Genomic DNA, 23,026 nt, shown 5'->3' on the forward strand with positions numbered 1-23,026 from the left:
CAGGAGTTCTCTGCTGTATTTAAATGGAAAGATGTCAAGTCTGCAACTTTCTGCTGTCAGTTGAGCTTTAGAAGTATGATGCACTTTGATTTTTGAGATTAGCACTGGTGGTTGCTGTCTAATCTTGCTTTTTCAGGGAAGTCGTGTGTTGTTCAGTGGATAAAACATAAAATTTTAAAGACAATGACACATTTTACTCCCTGCTTGATGTGGTTTTTGTTTTTGATCACAGGGAAGTGGGAGTGTCCTTGGCACCACTGTGATGTTTGTGGCAAACCTTCTGTTTCCTTCTGCCACTTCTGCCCAAATTCTTTCTGCAAGGAACACCAAGACGGGACAGTACTAAATTCTACTCTGAATGGACAGTTATGCTGCTCTGAACACGTTCTTGGGGTGGATTCTGTTGAAACTCAGAAGACTGAGAAACCCCGCAAAAAACTGAACAAGTTGAAGCCCAAGAAAAAGCAGAGGAACAGATGGATGAGAGCTGAATGCAAATAGTCATGGACTGCAGTTTCTACTGCCAACACTATCTTGTAGATAAGTTGTGAATATGACCAGGGAAGGACACAATTTTACATATATTCTGTAAAGGTTACATTGGGGGGGGAATTTTTTGTTTTATTTTGTTTTTATAAATCCACTGAGCCAACCACAGCAGTCTTCTGCTGCTTCTGCACTGATAACGAACTGCATAGTTCAGAAAATTTCAGGACAAACCAAACTTATTACTCAGCATTACAGTTACACTTGAATTGTTATGAATGTAAAAGGTTCCCTCCAAAGTACTTTGGTTGGAGGTAGGTTAAAATCAAAACAGGTAGACATAAATGTAGGTTTTTGAGATCGTATTTGTCAGCCAACAGATGTTTAAAATAGTATATCCTTGAAAGAAGTTATTAGCTCTCAAGTCCTTTTAAGTAAGAAATGGCTTGGTCTGTGGTCCCAATGAGATTTGTTTGCCTTGTGTGTTTTTGAGCAAGTGCTTGAATGCCATTCATGATCCAGGTACGCATCTCGCTATAACCACACCCATCACAATTTGTTTGTGTTTTTATAAAATAGCTCTCCAATGATTCTTAAACAAACATGTTTTTAAGTATCCTTCCACAAAGAAGTATAATGTGTGGTGAGGAAAGCACACCCTGTACCAGAGAGGGGACATCTTATGTTGCAAGAGATTTTTTTCTATACTGTTTTTTCCTGTATTTCATTCCAGTGAAACAGAAGTGACTTGATCTTGCAGAGCTGTACAAGTCTGGATTTAAAGGGATATTGTCTTGCAGCCTAGGCCCAATACTCTAGGATTTTTGTGTCTTAATAAAAATAAATCTTACGAAACTTATTATTTTAAAGAATTACTTGAATTTTTTTTTTTTAATGTTAACTAAAATGCAGAGGCAAACATTTCTTTGGAATGCTTGGAGTCCGAGCATTACAACTTTCTGATAATGCAAAAAATGGCCAACAGGAAACAAGAAAACCCCCCATGAATGAAACAGAAGGTGAAACTTGAATAAAGCACAAAAACTAAACTCAAAACAACTAATTAGAAGTGAAATAGATTTGTGCAGAAGCACGTAAAGAGCAATTTTAATGTGACATTTCGCCTGACTCTTCCTTTTGATAAAGTTCGTATAAAAGCGGCTACTTGACTTGGCAAGCTGTTTGATATTATTTACTTTTTTAGGAGCTCTGCTCTCAACTGTTATCGCCACAGTGTTGTGTCAGCAAAGCTGTTTTGAATGCTTTGCTGCCATTAGGCTCTCACACTTGCAGTGAGAAAAATATGCAGGATTTAGTATTGATGGAAAAAAAGTTAGAACTAGGAAAAAACGGTTAAGAAAAACATCTTTACCTGTTTTCTTCCCAGTGCATGCCATTGGTGTGTGATTAGGCAGTGTTACAAGTAAGTTTTGACTTGTGCCATTGTTATCTAGCCTACGTAAACACAATGTGCGCCTTCATGTCCATGTAGTGATTTGTGTATGTTTTAGCTTAGTTTGCCTTTAATAGTGCAGAAACTCTGTGTAGCCCTTTTGAAAATGAAGCCGTGCTATATCATGAAAGTGTGTGGTTTTTTTCCAGGAGTATTTCTTCAGGGTTTGTTTGCAGATTTAGTTTTTGAATTATTGAAATTCCCCTTTGTTCCCAACAGGTAAAAACTTCGCCTTTATTAGATGTTAATTGAAAGAGGTTTTAAATGTAGTATTGCCCTATCTTGAACTCTTGGGTTTCTCTTTTGTGACCCAACAACTGCTTTGTTCTTTTCATCAATTTTTTTATAAACACTGTTGGAAGGTTTGGGTTTGTTTCCAAATAATTTTGAAAAAGCAGCACAGTTCAAAATAGAGGCAAGTGTTACATGTTCACATTTTTCAAAGTGGTATGCAAGCCTTGCACTTGACTTGAAGATCAAGATTTCTTAATTGATTTTGAGGGAAGCTTTCCCTCTCCTCTAGGCATTTGTTGTACCAGCACTGAAGCATAGGCCTGTGCCTAAAATCAAAACCAAAAAGTGATATTGTGTATGTTTCTCTAATGTTGGGGTTTGAGGGTAGGAAAGTGAGATCAGGTAGTAAAGCAGAAAGATTTTCCTCATGCATTTAAACAAAATGAAGGAATTTTATGTCATTGGGACCATTCTTTGAATACTCTAGCATGTAAGGAAGGCTTTATAAGAATACCTTTAAATAAGTTATTATAAAATCTTACCTTTACATTCCATTGCTTTTATAATTTGTTAATTTTTTAGTTGTTTTGTCGCTTTTTCCTCTTCGTGTATAGGTGTGACAGCTCTGGCACCCTGGAACAGTTATGCCCCAGGTCCTAAGAGGCAGATACCCATTTCTAGAAACCACCATCTCAAATAGTTACTGATAGAACTAAACTAAATACTGCTGCAGTAACACCACCCATTTTAAGGTCGGTCACAGAGCCTACAGCTCCCTGCCTGCCTCTCTGGTGGCCTTAAAAGCACATTTATTACGGCAGGATGCAGGACAGCCACCTATTTTGTATCTGTCTGTGGGAAAATAAAGACTTTGGCGTTCAAAGCAATCCCTCTTGGTGCTTTTGTCAAGACGTTAAATTTACACATACAGATCTTAGCAAGTGGCTGTTTGCCTTTCTGCTTCCTTCTACCTCTTCTCTGCTGTTTGCTACTCACCTGTTTGGGCCAAGAAAGGCTTGCAGCAGTAAGACTGCAAACCAGGAGTTTGCTTTTGAGCTGCTGAGATTTCGTTCCCTCTGCTGATCACAGACTTTGATCTTTAAAAGAAATGTGGATCATGCTCTCCCTTAATACGTACTGACCATGTAACCCCATAAGCTCAGCCAGAGATCTGGTAGAATTTTAGTTTCCGATTCAGGAAAGGTGGGTTTAGGTGTCTTTGAATGAAGGCTTCTGTACCTCACTCTGCAGCACCGGGAAAATAGGCTGCAGTTTCTTTTAAAAAAGAAAGGGCAACAGAACAGCTGTTTCACTATTATTTTCCTCCTCCCACTGTTCAAATACAAGGGAAAACAATTTTGAAAAAATAAGTTTTCTCATGATGCAACTCAATACTTTGTAGCATTCAGCAACTTCTAAGGTTTATCTGTTATGAGTTCATCTAAATAACATCTAAGTATGGCATTATATACTTAGTGTCTTGCCCATCAAAGCGGAAAGATGTCTTTCCTTTTCCAGCAAACTCTTCAAAGCTGGTACGATAGCCAAATTCAGAATTTGTTGTTCATTTATCACATGAGCAAGCATGGAAACAATTTTCAGTTGAATATGTTAGGTGTATTTTCATGCAATCTAGGAAGAATAATCCAATTAAATGTCTGTTTTGTTCAATAGCTTTCTGTTCATGGTCAGATTTTAGGTTTTTTTTTTTTAATATATTTTAATTACTTGGAAAAAGCACAATGTCCTGAAAGACGTATTAATGGGATTTTTCCACATTGTTGAGTCACATTATTCCATGTCTGACTGCTTGAGAAACTTCAGTGTCTTATTAAATATTAAAATTTATTCCTAGTTATTTAAGAAGTTGCTAATTCTTTTCTTTTTTCTAAAACTATCCTACATAGTTGTTTTTGCAGTATTTATTTAAAGAAAAAAGGTAAAATGATACATACTAAGCAAGTGTGGTTTGGCAGTGAGGGAACTGGAGGTTGTTCTTTCATAGGTAAAACTTACACTCTGAGACTTCCTAAGAGTCTCTGTGAAAATAATATTTTAATCTTATTTGGAAGTGATAACAATTGTGCTTTGGCTTGTTTTCACAGCGTTGCTTATCACAAAAATATTAACATTTTTTGCAGTCCAGTTTTTTCTGTTAAGGGGCTGTTTTCTGCTGCTTTTAATTTTACAGGCTTTTGAGCTGGAGTTGGGCAGTCCTACCAGTTCTGTTTCCTTGGGGTTGTTCAGCTGTCACTGGTGCTGTTCCTGCTCGGTCAGGTCTGAATTTAACTGCGTTTTGCTTTTTCATCTGGGTTTTGGTTTGGGTCTGGTTTGACTTTGGGTGGCATGGCTGTGTCTGACAGCAGCTGCATTGGGTTTTAAGAGCCTTTCAGAAAAACGCTGTAATATTAATGGATTACTGTTCTGCTGAGGTCTCGGGTGCTGTGTATCAGGATTGTGTCCCTTTGCTGCTCTTGGAAAAACCTGCAATTTTTGCCACTTGAGAAACTTAACCACCTGCCTACTAAGTCAAGAGCTTGAAGGAGACCCTTGAGGAAGACGCGGGGAGCTCTGCCTGTGCTGTGCGTATCCCGGCCCCCAGTTTGAGGGGCTGCACAGCAGAAGAGAGGTGATGGCATTGTTTCCAGCCACTGTCAAGCACAACAAAAAAAGCCATGAGGAGGGTCCCCAGGTGGCCACTAACTGCCAAGGCCCTCATTCTTCTCAGAGCTGGGAAAGCCCCAAGAGATATCAAATTTCAAATAAGGAGATAGACTTGGAAGGAGGTTGGGTGAAAGGAATGAGGAGTAAGAGGAGGAGGTAACCAAGATTCAGTGAAATTTTAGAAACAGACAAAAAATGAGACTTGGAGTATGGGTTTGGTGCAGGAGGGTACTTGGAAGATGCTGAGGGAACTGATAATGAGGTGGCATTGAGGGGGTGGTTAGAGATACTATGCATGTTGCTGCTCACCCAGATTAGAATCACAGAATGGTTTGGGTTGGAAGGGACCTAGTCTACCCCCCCCCACCACGGGCAGGGGACACCTTCCACTCCAACAGGTTGCTCCGAGTCCCATTCAGCCTGACCTTGAACACTTCCAGGGACAGGGCATCTACAGCTTCTCTGGACAATCCGTCTGATCACAAAGGGTGATGTACTTATCTTCCCGTCCATTTTTGGATCTGTTAGAGTTGAGAGAGATCAGAGAACTATTTTTTTTTTGTTCTGAACACAGTAACGCCTCTCCTGGCCAGAGGAGAATGAACAGCTGAGAGCAGTGACCCCTTAACCCCCAGCAGCTGGGTTACTGCAGCTGACTTGGGTACTGCACTACCCCTGTGAAGAGAGGAGTGTGAAAAGTAACACCTGCTTCTGCCTCAGTGCACCTTCCTTTAAAAGCACAGATCTTTTAGTAGGAGTTACTGTTTTTACTGCTGCAGCATCGCGCTGGGACAAAAGGTCCCAGCTGGCTGCTCGGTTTGGGGTTGCGCAGCACATCTACTGCGCGTATGCGTTTTGCCATAGGAGGAGAGGGAAGACAACGACGTGGGAAGGTTGAGACCTCATTTACTGATTTCATGGAGCAGTCGGAGGCGACTCCGTTACAGTGGAAGGGGAATGTTGAGTGCCTGGGATGCTGGCGAGACCTCAAATGGCCCTGAGGACCAAGTGCAGAAAGCTGAATAAACAGCACTGCGAGAAAAAAGATGATAGGGAAAATACAGCAAACAACAAGTTTAGAAAGAGAACAAGCCTACAAACTGCTGCACAATTTGAAATTATCCCCCGTAAAATACAAATCACATCAGTTTAACCAGGTGCTTAAATTAGGGCAGCTGCACAGGAGAGAGCTTGGAGTGCCACAGCTCCATACTGGGAGAACTGGTACAAATCACTTGTGCTGCTTTCGTGGGTGGGAGGTGAATCACGTATCAGGGATCAAGGCAAGAACTTGGCACAGCCATTTAAGCAATGAGGTGTAGTATAGGCACATCTCCTGGGCTTGCAAAAACATCTTCAGGCACCTTCAGTGGCTGCAGCACACCGCTCCATTGGCTCCAAGGGATTGCCGCAGCTTCATGGCTTACCAGTGTGGCTTGGTGGAGGAAGAAATGGTTCCTGTGAGGCTTTGAGTTGCTTGAGTAGCTCTGGTACGAAGCACCACCTTACAGCAGGAAACACACGGAGATATTCGTCCAGGAGTCAACCATTATTTTAGTGGCACGTGTTTTCCCTCAGCTGACAGGAAGGGGAAAGCTTTGGGATCCCTTTCCTTGACTTTATTATTACTTAAAGCAAGGGTAAATTTTGAGAATGGAAAAAAAAATACTGCATATTCTGAAAAGCAAGCATGTTCCTTTTAGTTCCAGCTCACGTGGAAGTTCTTGTTGTATCACAGGAACCTCAGTAACTGGAACAGTTAATCCTCACCCAGTTTGTTGAGCTGACGGTTTTAAATGAAGAGAGAGACAGTTGTTTGCTGTTTGTTTGGGGCTTGGGGTTTTTTTTGAGGGAAGGAGAAAAGTATTTGAGAATGAACCCAGCAACTGAGAGGGGAAGACTTTTTCCATCAGTCTGTTTTAGTACAGCAGACAGCTGGGTTGGTTAGCACAAGTAGCCACAACTCAAAAATTCGGTTTTCTTTCTCAGTACTTATCTTTTAGCTCTACAGAAATAGGTTGCTCGCAGTTAAACATCTTGCCCGTACACACACATCTGTATTGCCTCAGGGAAGAAAAAAGCAGGTGCTTGCTGATAGTATAACCTGTGCTACCAGCCAGCGTAGACCGGTTCCGTGTGCTCGGTCCCTCCGTAAGTGCTTTGTCGTCCCAAGTCTCTCGGTAGCAATAGAGACTTTAATGATTTCTTGCTATATTCTTGCCCTCTTCTCAGAATTGTTAGGAAGACAGCAAGGATTAGACCTGGAAGGCAAGGAATGGCAGTTATTTTCAGACAGGAAGGTGAAGTGTCATGTCATTTGCTCCAGGGCTTCCCAATTCAAGTATTCTCTTCCAGTAAATTAAGGGGTTTTTTCTCCTACATATTCTGCACAATAAAAGGTTTGCTAGCTATAATAATAAATATTCAACTTTGACGTTTCAGCTTTACTCTGTAAGTTGTGGAGAATTAACAGCAGGTTTTAATGAGATAATTTAGTAACTCCCATTTACTCTGCACTCTGTGGAACCATTATTTTCTGCTTGGCATCTTATTCATCGCTGATCCCACCAAAGGATCTTGTTGAGAAACAGGTTTGTTCTGTGCAGCTTTTACAAGGAGTAACCGACCTAGGTTAGTTTTCAGTCTAGACTGAGATCAGGACTGTCAGGAAGAATTACTTCTAAGTTGGGCATAGACATGGAAATAATTGGCAAATATCAAGTACTGTGACGCGCTGTTTGTTTGGATCTGGCAGAGGCATAGTCAGAGAAAAATGATCTTAACAGAAGAGCACAAATCTGTCGCTGTGATTCAATATCGGCAGACAAATATGTCCAAATTCAGGTTGGGTGTGCAGACAGTCTGATGGTAAACAATTGATCTGTTAGACCAGCCGTGAAATGCTCGCAGGTTCTGGTGTGGGCTCCTCCTTTCACCCCTCTTCTGAGCGAGCTCCGTGACAGGCAGGACTTCACTGTGGAACGCTGCCGTGTGGCCCTCAGACTCGTTTAGCAGAAATGGGCTATTGTCCCAGCCCATGGACAGGCTTTTTATATGCTTCATTTTAATCTACTTTTTCTAATTAATACTCATGTCAGATGGCATCTGTTTTGACAGATTTTTGGACTGCAGCCTAGGACAAGGGGATATGTGCCAGTGGATGAGCTTTCCACAGTTCCAAGCCCCAGCTTTGTGAGACTGACCCTTGTCTGCTCCCACCAGGACATTGTCCGCCTATGGAGAAGCGCAGTCAACCAGTGCAGCTAAAGCTATAGCTCCTCCAACCCCTGCTGTCCTCTCCTCCTCTCATGTATCCATGGAGTCCTCTCATCAGGTGCCGAGAGGAGTTGGATGAGAACAACCTGCCCTGCTTTGCTGCTGAAGAAGCAGCTCTGCTTTTTCTTTGCTGCGGGGAATAACACATCTATTTTACCTCCCCCCCCACCACCTTTTAACAGTGAACTGGACTGCAGAATGGGTCTTGAGGGAGCACATAAATGTTCCACTTAAAACACAAAACCCCATGGATGAGAGGGTATAATTCCTTATCGTCTAATGACTTAGTCATCTTTATGATTTAGAGATTAAAATCGTGTGTCAAGAGAGCTGGCAGCGTAAATGGCATTTACAGTGCCCAAGGAGTTCTGTTCATCTGCCTGCGCACAGGAGATGAGTCCCTCTTCCCAGCTTGCTCTTCTGCCCTTTTTACAATCCACAGCAGTAACAGTTGCTCATTTGCAACTCTGATTAAGCCTCCTCCAAACTTTGATTAAAAACTCCAGAACTCTTGGTTTTCCCCTTCGCTAAGACAACAAATGCGTATTCCTTGTTTTGGAATGAGTATTTATGGTGTAGCTTCCAGATGGAAAAGCTCATTCCACCCATTGGCTTACGCATTGGCTTGCCCTAATGAGCTAATTATAGCAAGTGGCAGCTGGGATGAGGGATGCTCCATATCCTCAATAGGTGTTGGTTGTCTTTCATTCTGTTGGTTACAAGGTGCACTACAGCACCAACAGAACCAGCGCTGCACAAGCTGACAGCATCCTGTCCCCCTGGATGCTGCCGCAAGAGCTACAGGGGAGAATGCTTTTAGGAAACTTCAAGTCTTGGCGTCAAAAGGAAATTGTCCTTTTTTCCTACTTTAGGGGCAGCTAAGATTTTCCTGTTTAGGGGCCCACCCATACCTGCTTCCCAAGGACAAAGAAAGAACATTCAGCATTATGCTCACCTTCCTTCAGTGCAAATGCAGCACTATCCCTACTTAAAAATGGGGAAAGAATGGTTGATTGCATAGAAAGAAGCCAGAAAGACCTTTGTTAGAAATCCAGGAAATATAATACACACCATCCAGAGAACACTGTTGGCATAACAGGAAGGCATTCAGCTGCAGATGGGTGTCTAACGTTATGAGAGGACAGAGAACGACACTTACCTGCTGAGAAGACGGCCAGGAGAACAACTATTAGGGGGGTCAGCTGGCAGGAGTCCCCTGCCTTGTAAAGGAAAAGCTCCATGCAGTACGCCGGCTCGGAGCTGCCTGACGGGCAAAAGGCATCAGGAGGGCACCTGACCGGGTTCACATCTGGACTCTGCTCAAGAGACAAAGCAACTCACTCAGTGCCAACAAACAGGGAAGACTGCAGAAGGCAACTGGTGTAAACTGAGGAGATCTTCGCCATCAGGACAACAGAAGAATAATAACCAAGGATGGAGATTCTCCTTGGCCCTCCTTTTGTTGTTAATAATATATATATTGGCAGCCCTCCCTCTGTCTGGGCCATCTACGTATAAGAAAAGGAACTAGGCTCAGATAACAACGGTATTAATTGAAGTGTATTTAGCTTGTCATGGGACAGCTGTATTTGTTAATCCAGGCTGTTAAAGCAAACTACTCACAGGGCAGTAGTGATTTTCTGGGCACAGGTCACAGCTCTCCTTGCCCCACTGTAATTGGTATTCTCCTGTCCTGCAGAGCTTGCATCTGTTATCACTGGGACCTCTGAACATACCTAAAGTAGCGAATAAGCACAAAATTAATACCTGTGACCAGACCCCAGAGGCCTTTGCAATTTCATATGCATACTCTGGCTTTTAAATCCAGGAGGAGAAAAACTATTAAGTACTTCATGCGCATAACAAAACCCGAGTCTGGACTTTGGTCCTTGATTGGTGAGAGAGGCACAAAAGAGAACAAACAGACAGAGGGACTAAAAGATTTGAGGTCAGAGCTGGCAAACAGTAAGTTTGAGTAGGAGTTCGGTGGGAGATGGGTTTAGTAGTGAGCCCGGCCTTTAAAGCAGAGGGAAGGTTGGAGCTGGAGGTCAGCTCCGTTTCATCCTCTCTAATTCTGGGTTCAAACGCTTTCTCCAGCTGTTTGAAACTCGCGGAGCTAAGTTTAAAGCACAGCTTAGTTTCCTAAGCTCTGTGGGAATGGTGGGTCACAGAAGTGCTGTGTTTCAAAGCAGTAAATGCTTTTTCTGGATGTTTAAAATGCAGCTTAACTACAAGAATTCCCTGGTGCCCTCCAGAGAGGAGGCCCATGTCTTACCGCGGTGGTTGCAGGGTAAGTGGATTGCTCTGCCCTCCCCCTGACTCACCCGTTGCGGTTTGATATTACTTAAGGCAGTGATAGAAGGAGCAGAGTAGTTTGCTCTGTTCCCCTCGCTGACTGTCCCCTTTGCCACTGCTGCTTCCCAGCCTCAGGCAACCCCGTCCCCAGGGTCTGCTGGGGCAACGGAGATGAGTTTGGGATAAAGCCATTCCTTCTGGTGCTAACACTGTCCCCCACCCTCCGCTGCAGAAGTTACCTGGCCGGCAGGGCACACACTCTCCCGACGCCTCCCGAAGAGCCTCTTGCCCACCCGGGCACGGCAGACATGCCGTGCAGCTGCTGGTGCTGGTGTGGAGAGAGCAGACAGACGATGCTGTAGGACAAGCACTTCCGAGACCAGACCACCCAACCAAAGCCAGCACAGGCTGGATTCTCCACGATCTGCCAGGAACTAAGCTTTAGCCATTTTGCAGGCATTCATGGTGTCTCTTTCCAGCATGGTTTCTCCCGTGTCTTATTATGACTGGGCACACGACTTATGTCCTCTCTTTGATTGCTTAATTGCATGAAACTTGTAGGATCTTGTTATCTCAGATGTTGCTGTTCCTTAGCAAACTTTGCTGGAGCTGATCAAGGGATACTGAAAGGAGTTGGGAGAGAGACTGGAGATACAGCTGGGTGAGCTCTGGATCTGTTTTTTTGGCAATTTAATCAAATTGCAGCAGAGATCTGCTGCGTCACATGAACAGCCAAGGTCAGAAGGAAGGTAAGTGTTCACATGCCAACTCACCTGCTTTGGTATAAACCCTGCAATGCCTGAGCCGACATCCCTACATGGAAGGGTATGAAGCCCATTGTGAGGCACCCACCAGCACCTCTTCCACCCCAAAGGGAACAATGCACCAGGAATAGTTTAGCTGCTGCTTTCTGCACATCCAGACTCAGGATAAACAAACCATCAGCTCAGCTTAAATCTACAAAACCCAGAGTGAGGCTCAGCTCAGTCCCTGTGCCAGTATCAGGCTGTCTGTCGGTGGTGTGCAATGCCACCCAGCACAGCAGTGTTGGCAAGAGGAGATGGCAAGGCTGAAAGCTAACGCTCTGCCGCCTCACCCATGTTATCTCCATATCCAGCCAGGATCCTCCCCTCTATTGTACCATCCCTCTCACCAGGACTCAGCATCAACATCCTTACATGTAAAATGGCGGGTGATTTGCCTTTGGCCACTACATTAGTTCTTCTAGAGCAATGGTGAATACCAAAAATACACCGCCCCTCCTTGTACCCTCAATGGCCAAGGTCACATGTGGACTTCTTACTTGCAAAACGACCCGGGCAGGCAAGGCAGACAAGAAGCTGCATTTTGCTTGGAGCTAAAATACCCTGCAAAAGAAAAGAGTAAGGCTTCAGGATCTTCCGTTCACTATCACTGCCTCACATCTTTGTATATTTGCTCATCTCTGCTTTACAAGCAACCAAATCGATGCCCCACACATGCTCCGGGTGGCATTTCATGGGGTTAACTCAGGATATTTGGGTTTGTATTTGTCAAAAGCGCTGACAGAGTAATAAAATTTCCCTGACAACCTCTGCCGTGCCGAGGGAAGCACAAGGGAGTGCGGGCAGTTTTCCCTGGTGTCATTCTCACACCTGAAACCCCACCACGGGATGGAAAGCCCTGTCAACCTTCCTAGCACAATAGCTTGAACTGGAACGAAGCTGAAGTAGGTGATCCCAGTGCTGCCTCCCGGGTTATTCAGCTGGAGAAGGTGTCTGGCCAACAGAAACCCCTCTGGCCACCACAAGCCCTCCAGGGTTTCCCCAAGAACGTTGGGGTGCATCTCCTTCCCTACAAAGCGATGGAGAGAGGACCCACCAACCAGGACGGCTCTGCTCAGTGCAGAAATCTGCTGTTTGCTCTCCCTCCCTGCACCACCGGGACCACAAAGGGCAGGAAGACATATACAGACCCTTCCCCAAAGCACGAGAGTGAAAAAGCCCGTGCTGTGGGCAAGGGGCGGGCAGGACCCAACTCACGAGTCACTGCCACAACAATGGGAACTTCTAAGGGCAGGAGAACAGCATTTGAGAGCTCAGGTGGTTTTGGGAAGGTGCCTGATGGGCACCACATTGGACAGACAGAATTAAGGCTCCTGTGCTCTGGGAGGAGCTGGAAGTGATGTGGGTAAGAACTGCCTTACGCCCTTTCAAACCAGCCCAGATTTGCAACAAGCAGCAGAGGCTGTGGCAGAGCAGCAGTGAAACAAAACCACCTCTCTCTCTCCTTGCAAGGAAAAACTAACTTTTTAAAATTTATAATTGTGTGATTTAAGGCCACCCTCACCGCCCCCTCTGTGGTCTAACAAGGTGCTGTTAGACTCAGCTTATGCTGAGTAAAGGGAGTGACAACGCAGCGCTGTCACCTGTTAGACTTCTTTTTCCTCCCAAACTTAGCAAGCGATAGCCAAGATTTAGGTACCAGCCAAACAGTTTGGTGGGTGGATTTTCAAATGAACAGTTGTGCATGCGTGAGGAGCCCTTAATTTGTGTACAGAATAGCTGCTGCGTTGCATGTGTTAATTAGGTTTTTGCATAAGTAGATGCTGGTCTGTTTTAAACATGTTACGCTGCCTATGAACACATCATACCAGGCTCCAATCGCACTAGTCAGGTGCAAAGTAGCTTTCTGGAAACCCAGTCTTTAATGTCTGGGGAATAAGGAGTGTTACACATAATATTCAGACTGCAAAAGATTGCCCAACTCAAACCAAAGATGGTTTATACTCATTTGCATATTAAAATTAAGAGAATACTTTATTTTCTTGACACCTTCCCTCCCTCCCCCGTGCTGTAATTGAATTTCATAAACATTTTTTCCTGATTTTCTGGAAAAGGCTTTCACGGCAGTGTTAGTATTAGCTTGTTGCAAACAGAAACACGACTCTCCAATCTGTTCTTTTCATTTTAATACAAATGTCAGTAACAGAATGGGAAGAGATCTGCTATTATTTTCAGCCTGAAATAAATAACCTGTTTGCTCTCTAGTGCTTTAAAGTCGCCTGGTAATTGCATCTGGCCATGAGAAAAAGCATTGCACAGCCTGGTGGAAATGCATTTGGGTTGAGTAGAAATCAAAGCCTACCTTTCTCACACGGTCGGCAGGCTGCAGCCCCAGACTCATTAGCGTAATTACCAGGTGGGCAGGGGAGGCACGTGGTGCTCCTCGTGAAGCTGGGAGAGAAGGGAGCAGAGGTGAGGGCTATTTCAGGTCACCTGAGCCTCCATCCACTTTGAGAGGAAGAACAGAGCACAACTCTTTGTTTTACGGACAAGTCTAGAAAAAGGGTTATTATAATGAAGGAGTTCAGGCAGAAAAACAACTTCAACTCACCTGAACATTAATGAAATGTAATGTTTTCTGTATTATTACAGAATTTCTGTATTATTGCAGAAGCCCGGTGGATTTGACAGTGTTAGGTTTATGGTTGGACTCGATGATCTTAGAGGTCTTTTCTCAGATAAATGATTCTATGATTAACACTAAAGACATCCTGTGCCTGTGGGCTTTATGGAAAGGGATAGGCTTCCGAGTCTGAATTCTAGGTCTTCAAAAATATGTTTAAACAAAGGTTTTAAGCTTTGCTACAAGTCAGGCTCTTAAATCCAGACTTGGAAACTGAATTGAATTGGAAAGGTGTTCGGCATCCATCAGCAGCTTCAAAAAGGAGCTGCTCAGTTGTTGAAAGTCAGGGTCACTTAGGAGTTGAAAAAAGGAGCTAAACCACAGGCAGCGATGTGTGAGAGTCCTGACCTTAAATAACAGGGACTGTGGGAACGGGGATGTAACATGTTAGACCACAGGGAGGAGCGGGGAGAGAAGAGGGAAAAAGCAGAGAAAAAGGAAAGCTTTTGCATTCATCGCCAACAGAGCCAAATCCCCAACAACAAGCATGTGGGTATAAGAACTTGCTAACATACTTAGGGATGCTTTGGAGGAAAATAAGGACATGCTCTTTAATTCCTTTGGAAACCCCAGGACTGAGTAAAATTTGTGGAAAAAAAATAAAAATCAATCGGAAACATAGCAAATGCTTTGCTTGAAACAAACCCATAGAGGGCCTGTGCCAGCCAGAGCCTCTCAAAGCCCAGGGGAGCCTGGATTCTGCAAATACCGCAAAAATGTTAAATGATCCCATCCGAGCGCTGGAGGCCAGGGCAGCTGCCATGGAGATGGCCGTGCACACGCAGCGCCTGCTGGACCCCCTTCCTTCCACCTCCCTGCATCTCCCATTCTCCTCCCCTCCCCTGGCCCCCAGCATGTGTAATTCCAGCTGCTGGTGCTGACCCTTCCTTTCTAGCCCTGGGCTCTGTGTTGCCCTCTCCAACATCCCAACAGGAGCATTTGTGTGGTGCCCTGGGGATTGATCCTGATTGGGGTTTTTTTAAGCACTTGTGGAGGAAAATAAAGGCAGGCAGGTCCTCACACCACAAACAGCAATGGGGAAGGGTGGAGGAGCAAGCTGGGGCCTTTGAACTCGGGTACTGCTGTAAATAAACTGCATGATCAGGTCACCCTTCCCCATGGCTGTGTTTTGTTCCCTCTCTTGCCAGGGCTAGTCCGAACGGAACCACTCTGTGTGGGATGCAGCCCCAGGAAGCTCCTGCCAGACCCTCCTGTCCCTGCAGCCCGCTGATTGCTTGCAGAAGGCATCAGATGCACCAAGGGAAAATATGATGGGAAATGGCGAGGGCAGCACATGCAAAGGTCCCAGAGCCAGAGGACATTTGCAGTGTCCCCAGGACGAGGCAGCCTGGTGAAACTGCAAGGCTGGGTTTCTGGCTGGGTTGTCTTGCTAGCTTTTCCATGCTGTATCCATTGCTTTAGTTACCAGCAACTTAAATGTAAGGAGATCCCTTGGATGTGACAAAACAGGGATTGAGAACGTAACTGGGCAAAGGACAGAGATGAAGCCATTTGGCCAGAGGTATCCCAGAGGAAAGCCAGGGTGACGAGTACATGCTTCACTCCCAAGTGTTCCTCCATCACAAAAAATGTATTCTCTCTTAATACATATGAAATACCATCTAAAAAGAAAAGGGCAGCCTGCAGAGAGCTGGAGACAGCTGCTGGGAAGCCTTCCCCCACACTGGGGTTTCCTAGGGAGAAGAGTTCAGCAGCGCTGAAGAGGTGCACCCCATCGCACCACCACCTGCCCCACAGGGACTTCATTTAAAGTGCAGACCAAAGGCAGCCTGAGGCTTTCTCCAGGGTCTGGACTGTCTATAGGTTAGTTTAACAGGCACGTGGCTACTTCAGTTTTGCAGGGAATGAGCTCTCCAACACGGTCTGCCGCAAAGCCCCGTAGGAATCTAGGGACCACACAGCCTCTTGCTGCTGCCACCAACTGTTGGGCACCACGGGTGGGTGCTGGAGCAGTGAGCCCTGACCTACTCTTTCTCTCAAGGAAGCAACAACCTGTGGAAACCACACTAGCAGCACCTTTGCCTCAGCCCAATAGAGGGGATTTTGCCATATAGCAGTGTTTTGAGGGAGAACACCCACCACCCCGAGCCCAGGGGCTCAGTCACTTACTTGGCGTAATGCCCCTGCGGGCAAGGAAGACACGACGGCTGCCCGCCTTCAGGCTGGTAGTGGCCCAGTGGGCAGGAGATACAGACCCCCGGCTCCGCGCACGAGCCCCCCCCGCAGCACGAACAGTTCCAGGTGTCTGCGTCAGAATGAAAAGTTCTGGATCAGGACAGGGAGACTTGACTTAAATTGCTTTGCTTGTTCAGGACTGATCACTGCAATGAATGGGGAAGTGTTGGGATGCAACCCCTCCAGCAACACAGTCCTCAGGGGGAGGAAACTCTAATTAATGCAGATGATACTGCTGTGCATCATTAGCAAGCTAAAGAGCAGCCATAAGATCATCTAAGGCCTCATGTCTACCGACATGGATTTCTGGTAATTAAGATGACTGCTTTTCCCTCTTTTGATTTGAGTAGCCAGGAGGGGTTTCCTTGTTTCCACACCAACAGGAAAACATTAAAAAATACAAACCTAAATACTTAAAAATCAAGCCCCTTTGGTTTGCTGATAATTTAGGCTCGTGAGAAGCAGAACTGAAGACTAAAAGCCAGAGCAGAGAATCTGCCTCAAGCAGCAACAGCTTTTCTTTGAGCACAGGAGCCACGACATTCCCACTGGACACGGGCTCTGTTCCACAAAACAAATCCGAGCTACACAGAGCAATCATGTGGGATTTACTGCAGCTGCACACTTCAGATCTGCCATCCCACGGCTTGCAGGAATCAGCCTGTAGTGCTGCAGCACCCGAGCACCGAGAGGAGAAGATCCTATGGAGGAACAGCCTGCACATGAGGGTGGTGGGAATTACCTCCTGTCCTCATGACATTTACCCTAAAACATCAGAGCTGCTCGTTCCTCTTTTTAAAAGTACCCTGCAGTGAAGGGAGTAAGCAAAAAGTACATGGCTTGTATTTTAGGGATGTTTCTTTGGGGTGTGGGGTGGTATTTAAAAAAAGAAAAAAATACAGCCACTTTACAACATAAATAGCTTCTGAAAATGGTAATATTTTGCACTCCTGACCACAACAGAGGCTGACCGGTTAGTTTCTTAAGCTCAAGTGAAAAGGCTGTTTCCAAGGAGAGATTCTCTTTCAAACATTCCAGACGGATAGTGGAAGCTGTCCTTATACTTGGCACTACCTCAAAACAACATCCTCCAGCCAATAAACCAGGTTGTATTTGTGTTACACTTCACAGCCACAACCCTACTATTTCTCCATCTTACTGGGGAAGCTTTGGGAGGACCAAGGAACAGCACACGCCGAGAAAAGGCTCATTTTTTAACTTCAGAAAGGTGAGACAAATGAACTCCCACTCCTGCTGCCTATCCAAGCTTCTAACATGAGAATGTGTGCTGGTTTAAACTCCCTTGAAGAGTCACTTTTCCACCTAACACGAGAGTTGAGGCAAGCATGGATTTTTACCTTCATTGGGAAACGTCCCTGGGAGGCAGGGGGCACAGGCCGTCACATCCACTCTGCTGCAGTTTGAGGGCTCAGCAGTGGTGAGGAACACAACTGCTGATGGAACCTCAGGAGATGTGGTCATATCTGGAGGGGCTGATGGGGTGTTGGGGGATGTGGCCATTGGTCCTGTAGGTGCTTGAGAGATGGCCGTGCCGTCAGAGGTGAGGATGGTCACATCTGTAGTGGTAGGCAGAGTCTGAGCCGGCTTTTGTGTGCTTGGATCAGCAGACGGTGCTGCCGTGGATGTGACAAGGATAGCAGCAGTTGATGCCACTCCAGTCGAGAGCATTGCAGAGGCAGTTGGGGGTGCAGAGGCTGCGGTAGTTGTTGCATTAGGAGATGTTGGGATTGATGCAAGGGGAACCTGGGGGGTGGTTGCACTGGGAGGCATCGGGGTTGATGCAATGGGGATCTGGGTGGTGTTTTCAATGGCAGACGCTGGTGTTGATGCAATAGGAACCTGGGTGGTGGTTATCTGGCCTAAAGCAATACCTAAGAGAAGAAAAAACATTATTAGTGGCCATATTATTGTTCTGCTTTCAATAGGGGCTTCCCATTAGCTCTTCACCAACAGCTTAACCTGTGTATCCTTGCTCATATCCAAAAACTTCCTTCCACTAGGGTCCGTTACAGAGCCATGCAGAAGCAAGGGGGCAAACAGCACTGGCAGCGTCTGAGCATCCCTGGCATGAAAGACACTTATCAAGGAGGTACATTAGAGGGTCCATGAGGCCAATGTCCAGGAGGTCTGACTCTCTTAGATAAAAGGGTGTGAGAATTGCCTGAAACATTTGATCTTGTTGGTGTCAGCTTGAGAAAGTTCACCCTAAGATCCCGGGACAATCTGATTTAGGACACTTGTTAAGTAGCTGGCTGTTTTATCCCATCTCTGTTAGAGGGATCAGCAAAGTCATAGGTTTGGGATTTCTTTTTTTAAAGCTGTTCTGGAGATACATCCAATAATCAGAAGGCAGCCTGCAGGCCAAGGCTTGCTTTGATTCCCAAATCCCCCTGTCAGAGCAGGGACAGCTGTAATCTTCAGAGAAAAAGGGTATTACTGCCGTTCAAGTTGTTTTGCTGTGATACGTCAGGGACTGAAATGCTATCTGCTGGTGAAAGCCTCTCTCAGCACACAACCACAGGGGACATCTTCCAGTCTCCAAATGGAGGAGACACCCATGAAACTAAGCATGAAAAGCAGCAAGTTGCTTTCAATTCAGCAGCGCGGTACTAAGCAAACAAAGCAAACCAAAGCCAAAATAGCCAGCTCCTGCCACAGAAAATGTCACAACAGCTTGGGGCAGACACGCAGGACTGCTCTAAAATAACTGCAGCTTCTGAACACATCCAACCTCATACAGCATCAGCACACAACTGTGGCGGGTGACGTGGTGTTTACAAGCTCAGAACTAGCAAACGTCTGCTAAGCCACCGCAGCAAGAGGGCCTGCTGGCTATTGCCAGGGAAAATGAAAGGACCGTTTGAATAAATCTTTTTATGGGAGCCCAAAGAACACAGCTGGCACCTGACAGTGAGATGTGGACAAGGAAGGACAAGAGAAGGATCAGGGGCTGGAGACTCAGAGGAGCCACACCTTTGAGTGGTGACTGCACGAGTATCAGGTGGCTGCAGACCCACAGGTCCTTGCAGGCTTTTTCCTTAACCCCAGTTCTCCCTTGACCTTTGATTTCTCTCTCAGTTTGAGCTATACCATGTGAGGGCAGATACCATGAGTACCATTGCTAAGCACTTCCATGGTATGATCAACACCACATGGACCAAGCTGACTAATAACTAGTTAAATTTCTAGGGTAAGATAAGGGCACTGAATAAAAGAATCCTTACAAAGCTGTGATCACATGAAGAGAGCCTGTTGGGAGTTCTCCCTGCTCTTGCATACTGCCTGCTTTGTACTCCACAGGGTGAAAGCCCCCATCTTTCTGTAGCTACTGAGGGGGGCAGCAGATGAACACCCATCCATCTGGGTCCACTGTATTTTCTTGCTGTAGCCCCCAAAACAGAGATGCTGAATTTAACAGTGGTCATTTTGTAGGATATTTGTTTGCAGCAGTCCCAAATCCAAGTGACTTGGAGATGCCAGTGTTGGTTCTGGGCAAGGAGAGCAGCTCTGCAGTACAATCAGAATAGTTTGGTTGAAAGGGACCTTAAAGATCATCTAGTTCCTACAGAAGACACCAGTGCCTTGGCCACACTTCCATCCAGGATGGAGATGCAACTCCCCTCATCCACCTTATCTGCATGAAGTCAGTCTGATTTTCTTTCCCTACCTGTAGCAATGAGTCAAGTCTGTCCCAGTTTTTATTAAACCAATCTCAAGGTAAACAGTAAGTAAAGGGCACTTTCAAGCTCTCCTGGGAAAAGCTCTCAGAAGGACCACTGGAATCAAAGTCTCATCTCCCAGAGCAGCCTGTCCTTGACTGGTGCTCAGCTCTGCCAGCCAGAGACACTGCAGTGGATTTAAACACTTTGGATTGCACACAGCTGGATGAATTTTGTCTTCGGGACATGGTTTAGTAGGCACAGTGGTCTTGGGCTGACAGTTGGATTAGATGATCTTAGAGGTCTTTACCAACCTTAATGATTCTATAACATGTTACTAAACTAGTCATTAAAGAGTTGCTTGCAAAACTTCAGTAGCCATCAATAGCTTTCAGTAGCCAGTACATTATAAATTCATTCAGAGAACTTCTGGAGAAAAAAAAGAAGAAGTAGGCAGGGTAGAAAAAATAGCTTTGAGTATCTAGTAAAAATGGGTGATGTTCTGTTTTACTGGTTGTAGTATCACAGGTGTGAACAAAACAACACTCAAACAATTTTAGCTTCATCAGACCTATTTTATAAAATCATTGAATGGTTTGGGTTGGAAGGAACCTTAAAGCCCATCTAGTTCCAACTCCCCTGCCATGGGCAGGGACACGTCCCACTGGGTCAGGTTGCTCATAGCTTCATCCAGCCTGGGCTGGAATACCTCCAGAGATGGGGCATCTGTAACTTGTCTGGGCAACCTTTGCTGGTGCCTCACCACCCTGGCAGGAAAAAATTCAGTTTAAAACCTCAACCCTCATTCTATCTGTGCACCCCTTGATAAAAAGCCCCTCTCCAGCTTTCCTGTAGCCTCTTCCAGTACTGGAAGGTTTCTGTAAGGTCTCCGCGGAGCTTCCTCTTCTTTAGGCTGAACAACCCCAGCTCTCTCCAGCTGTCCTCATATCAGAGGTGCTCCAGCCCTCGGACCATCTTTGTGATCCTCCTCTCCAACAATTACACTGTCTGCACCAGGAAGCAGTGATCTTTCTTTCTAGAGCATTTTTTTATTTAGGGGCACAATGAATCAACAAAAGTATCTCCAGGAACACTTCAAGGATGGGTCATTTTATGCAGTGCCCTAGCATCATGTTTCAGTCCAAGAGCCTTGAGGATGTTAGGGAAGGTTACTGAACTCAACTCCAGAGCTAATCCTTCCTGACATAGATGGGAGGCAGTTCTGCTGTCTTGCAAGTCATACAGACACTGGATGGGAACTCAAAAAATGCAGAAATAGGATGGACACTCCCTTATTTTTCCTTCCTGACATCTTGCACAACTCTACAGTCTGCTCTTCTGAAAAACTAATCTTTCAAGCCAAACAAAACACAACCAAGTCAACAGTTCCAGATCTAGGTGAAGATAATCATCATCTTTGGTGAATTCAACAAGTGAATAATTGCCTTCTGAAATGGAGTTCCCCCAAATTGTTTAATTTCATGAGATCGACAGACTACAGCTCATACCCTGTTACATGTGCTGCCCTGAATGCACACAGCTAAGATGAGCTTGGTAGGTAACCACTCTAAGCGGTTTTGCCACTTCCAAAGAACTCTGTAAAATTCAAATTAAAAATTCAAACTCTAACAGGGCTGAGGGGTTCATACTCCAAGAAGCGAGAGAGCCATGGGGCCCCCAGCAGCCTCCAGTTCCCCAGACGCAGGTGGGCTGCAGTGAGAAGGGTGGAGGGCAGCGCCTTGTCCCAAGGAGCTTCCAGTTCCCGCTGGCCAGGGTTGCCCTGGAAGATACATGATCTGAAGTGCAACAACTTTTGCAGATCCCAAATAAAAAAAAATATCTACTGTAATAACACAATTGGCGTTTTTTTCCAGCAGTACAAAAGGATGAGCAGAATAAGGAGAAGAGCAGATAGATGCATGATTACAAAAATATTCGGGCGTTTTTTGTATGTGCTGTTTCTCTTATAAAGACCCAGTTACCAAAACAGAAGAAAGCAAATGTAGTAAGGTATCCCTGTTCTCTGGGGCCACCGCAAATCTTCAATGTGCAGTATAACAGGGCTCTATTTTTCCTCCTTCTTTTTCTTGTAAAAGCAAGTTTTTATAAATACCACATTCAGCCTACTTCCAACAACACCTGTCTTTAAACATTTATTTCCTTCCTTGCCTTTCCCCCCTTTGCCTTGCCCCCCACACCAGTGAAGCCCAGGGCTTTCACAAGCCCGTTACAGCTTCACCCACCTCCGCACGCAGCCAGCAAAGAGAAACGCCACCTCAGGAAGACTTACCTGTTAAACACGCTGTAGTTAAGCTCCAAAGCAGAGGAGAGGGCCAGGCACTCATTTTTCCCCAAGGAGTAACACAGCTTGTCAAAATCCAAGATCAGCAGCTAATCTCACATGCCCAACTGTTTATTCTCTTCCAGTTTTGTGCTCATTATTGTCACCTGACTCTGATCATGAGGCTCAGTCAAGTCAACCTCTCCCCAACAAAGGGGGGTTTTATATTCAGGCACTGTAACAAGTCTTAAGATGTTACTGACCTTCTCGGAGCATAACACAAACAAAATACTGAGCAAAACCAAATCAGATCTAAGAATCCTCTCGCAGTGTGCAGAAATACATGCAAGAGAAGCATCCTGGAGGAAACGATGGGCTCGTAGAGAGGAATGGGCAGAGCCACGCAGGGGCCTTGTGGCTGGCTGCTGGCCAGCCCCCCCCGTGACCTCCTGAAGTGAAAAGACTTCATTTTTTGGATACCCAGGATTTCCTGCGAGAAGAAAAACAGGAAGAAATACAGCCCCAGAAGAGCCCAAAGTCCAAAGCGGCTCCCATTTTAACCGACAACAACCATGTCTTAACCAAAATTCACCTTCTGCTGAGCACAAATGCTGATTGGGAAAGCTCTAACCCAACCTTGTTGTCCCCAGGGCATCAAACATGATGCATCAATTTGTTGTGATCAGGATCAAACTCAACGATCCCAACAATGATGATTTTGATGTGAGTGCATTAAGTTTAGCAAGGCCTTATCCCTTTTTCCACATTATCCGGTGGCTGTCCTGCATGCTGTTCATGCCCTGAGGCCAGATCCTTCTGTCTGTGCTGCCCATGGACATGGATGTCCATGTGGTTTCCTCACTTTGAAAGGCTCCCCCCAGTTTCCCTCTGGATTGCTGAGATTCCACTGTGAGAGACTATTTCCTTTTGTGCACGGCTGAACGCCACATCTCACATACATCATGTCTTCCCCCAAATCCAGGGAACAGCTGGCTACTCACGTAGGATTGTGGA

At 45.5% G+C, this 23,026-nt stretch overlaps 2 protein-coding genes across 4 annotated transcripts in view; one reads left to right on the top strand and one right to left on the bottom strand.

The window, feature by feature from the left end:
• The window catches only part of NSD2 (nuclear receptor binding SET domain protein 2), a 105,734-nt gene extending 101,935 nt beyond the window's left edge, over positions 1-3,799 (top strand). For all 3 annotated transcript variants that reach the window (XM_054065565.1, XM_054065567.1, XM_054065566.1), the window contains one exon: positions 233-3,799. In XM_054065565.1, the coding sequence (XP_053921540.1) occupies positions 233-501 (269 nt within the window). In that variant the 3' untranslated portion in view covers positions 502-3,799. The remainder of the gene's footprint in view (positions 1-232) is intronic.
• Positions 3,800-5,728: 1,929 nt separating this feature from the next.
• LOC128852069 (multiple epidermal growth factor-like domains protein 9) lies at positions 5,729-22,590 on the bottom strand. The gene is made up of 9 exons (XM_054065573.1): positions 22,022-22,590; positions 17,410-17,943; positions 15,986-16,121; positions 13,535-13,623; positions 11,712-11,775; positions 10,648-10,736; positions 9,737-9,849; positions 9,273-9,429; positions 5,729-7,098 (listed from the first exon to the last, which is right to left on the bottom strand). The coding sequence occupies exons 1-9, from the start codon at positions 22,074-22,076 to the stop codon at positions 6,947-6,949; spliced, it is 1,389 nt and encodes a 462-aa protein (XP_053921548.1). The 5' UTR covers positions 22,077-22,590; the 3' UTR covers positions 5,729-6,946.
• Positions 22,591-23,026: the final 436 nt, after the last annotated feature.

The sequence above is a fragment of the Cuculus canorus genome, chromosome 4, assembly GCF_017976375.1.
Source record: "Cuculus canorus isolate bCucCan1 chromosome 4, bCucCan1.pri, whole genome shotgun sequence".
In the NCBI taxonomy this organism is placed as follows: Eukaryota; Metazoa; Chordata; class Aves; order Cuculiformes; family Cuculidae; genus Cuculus; species Cuculus canorus.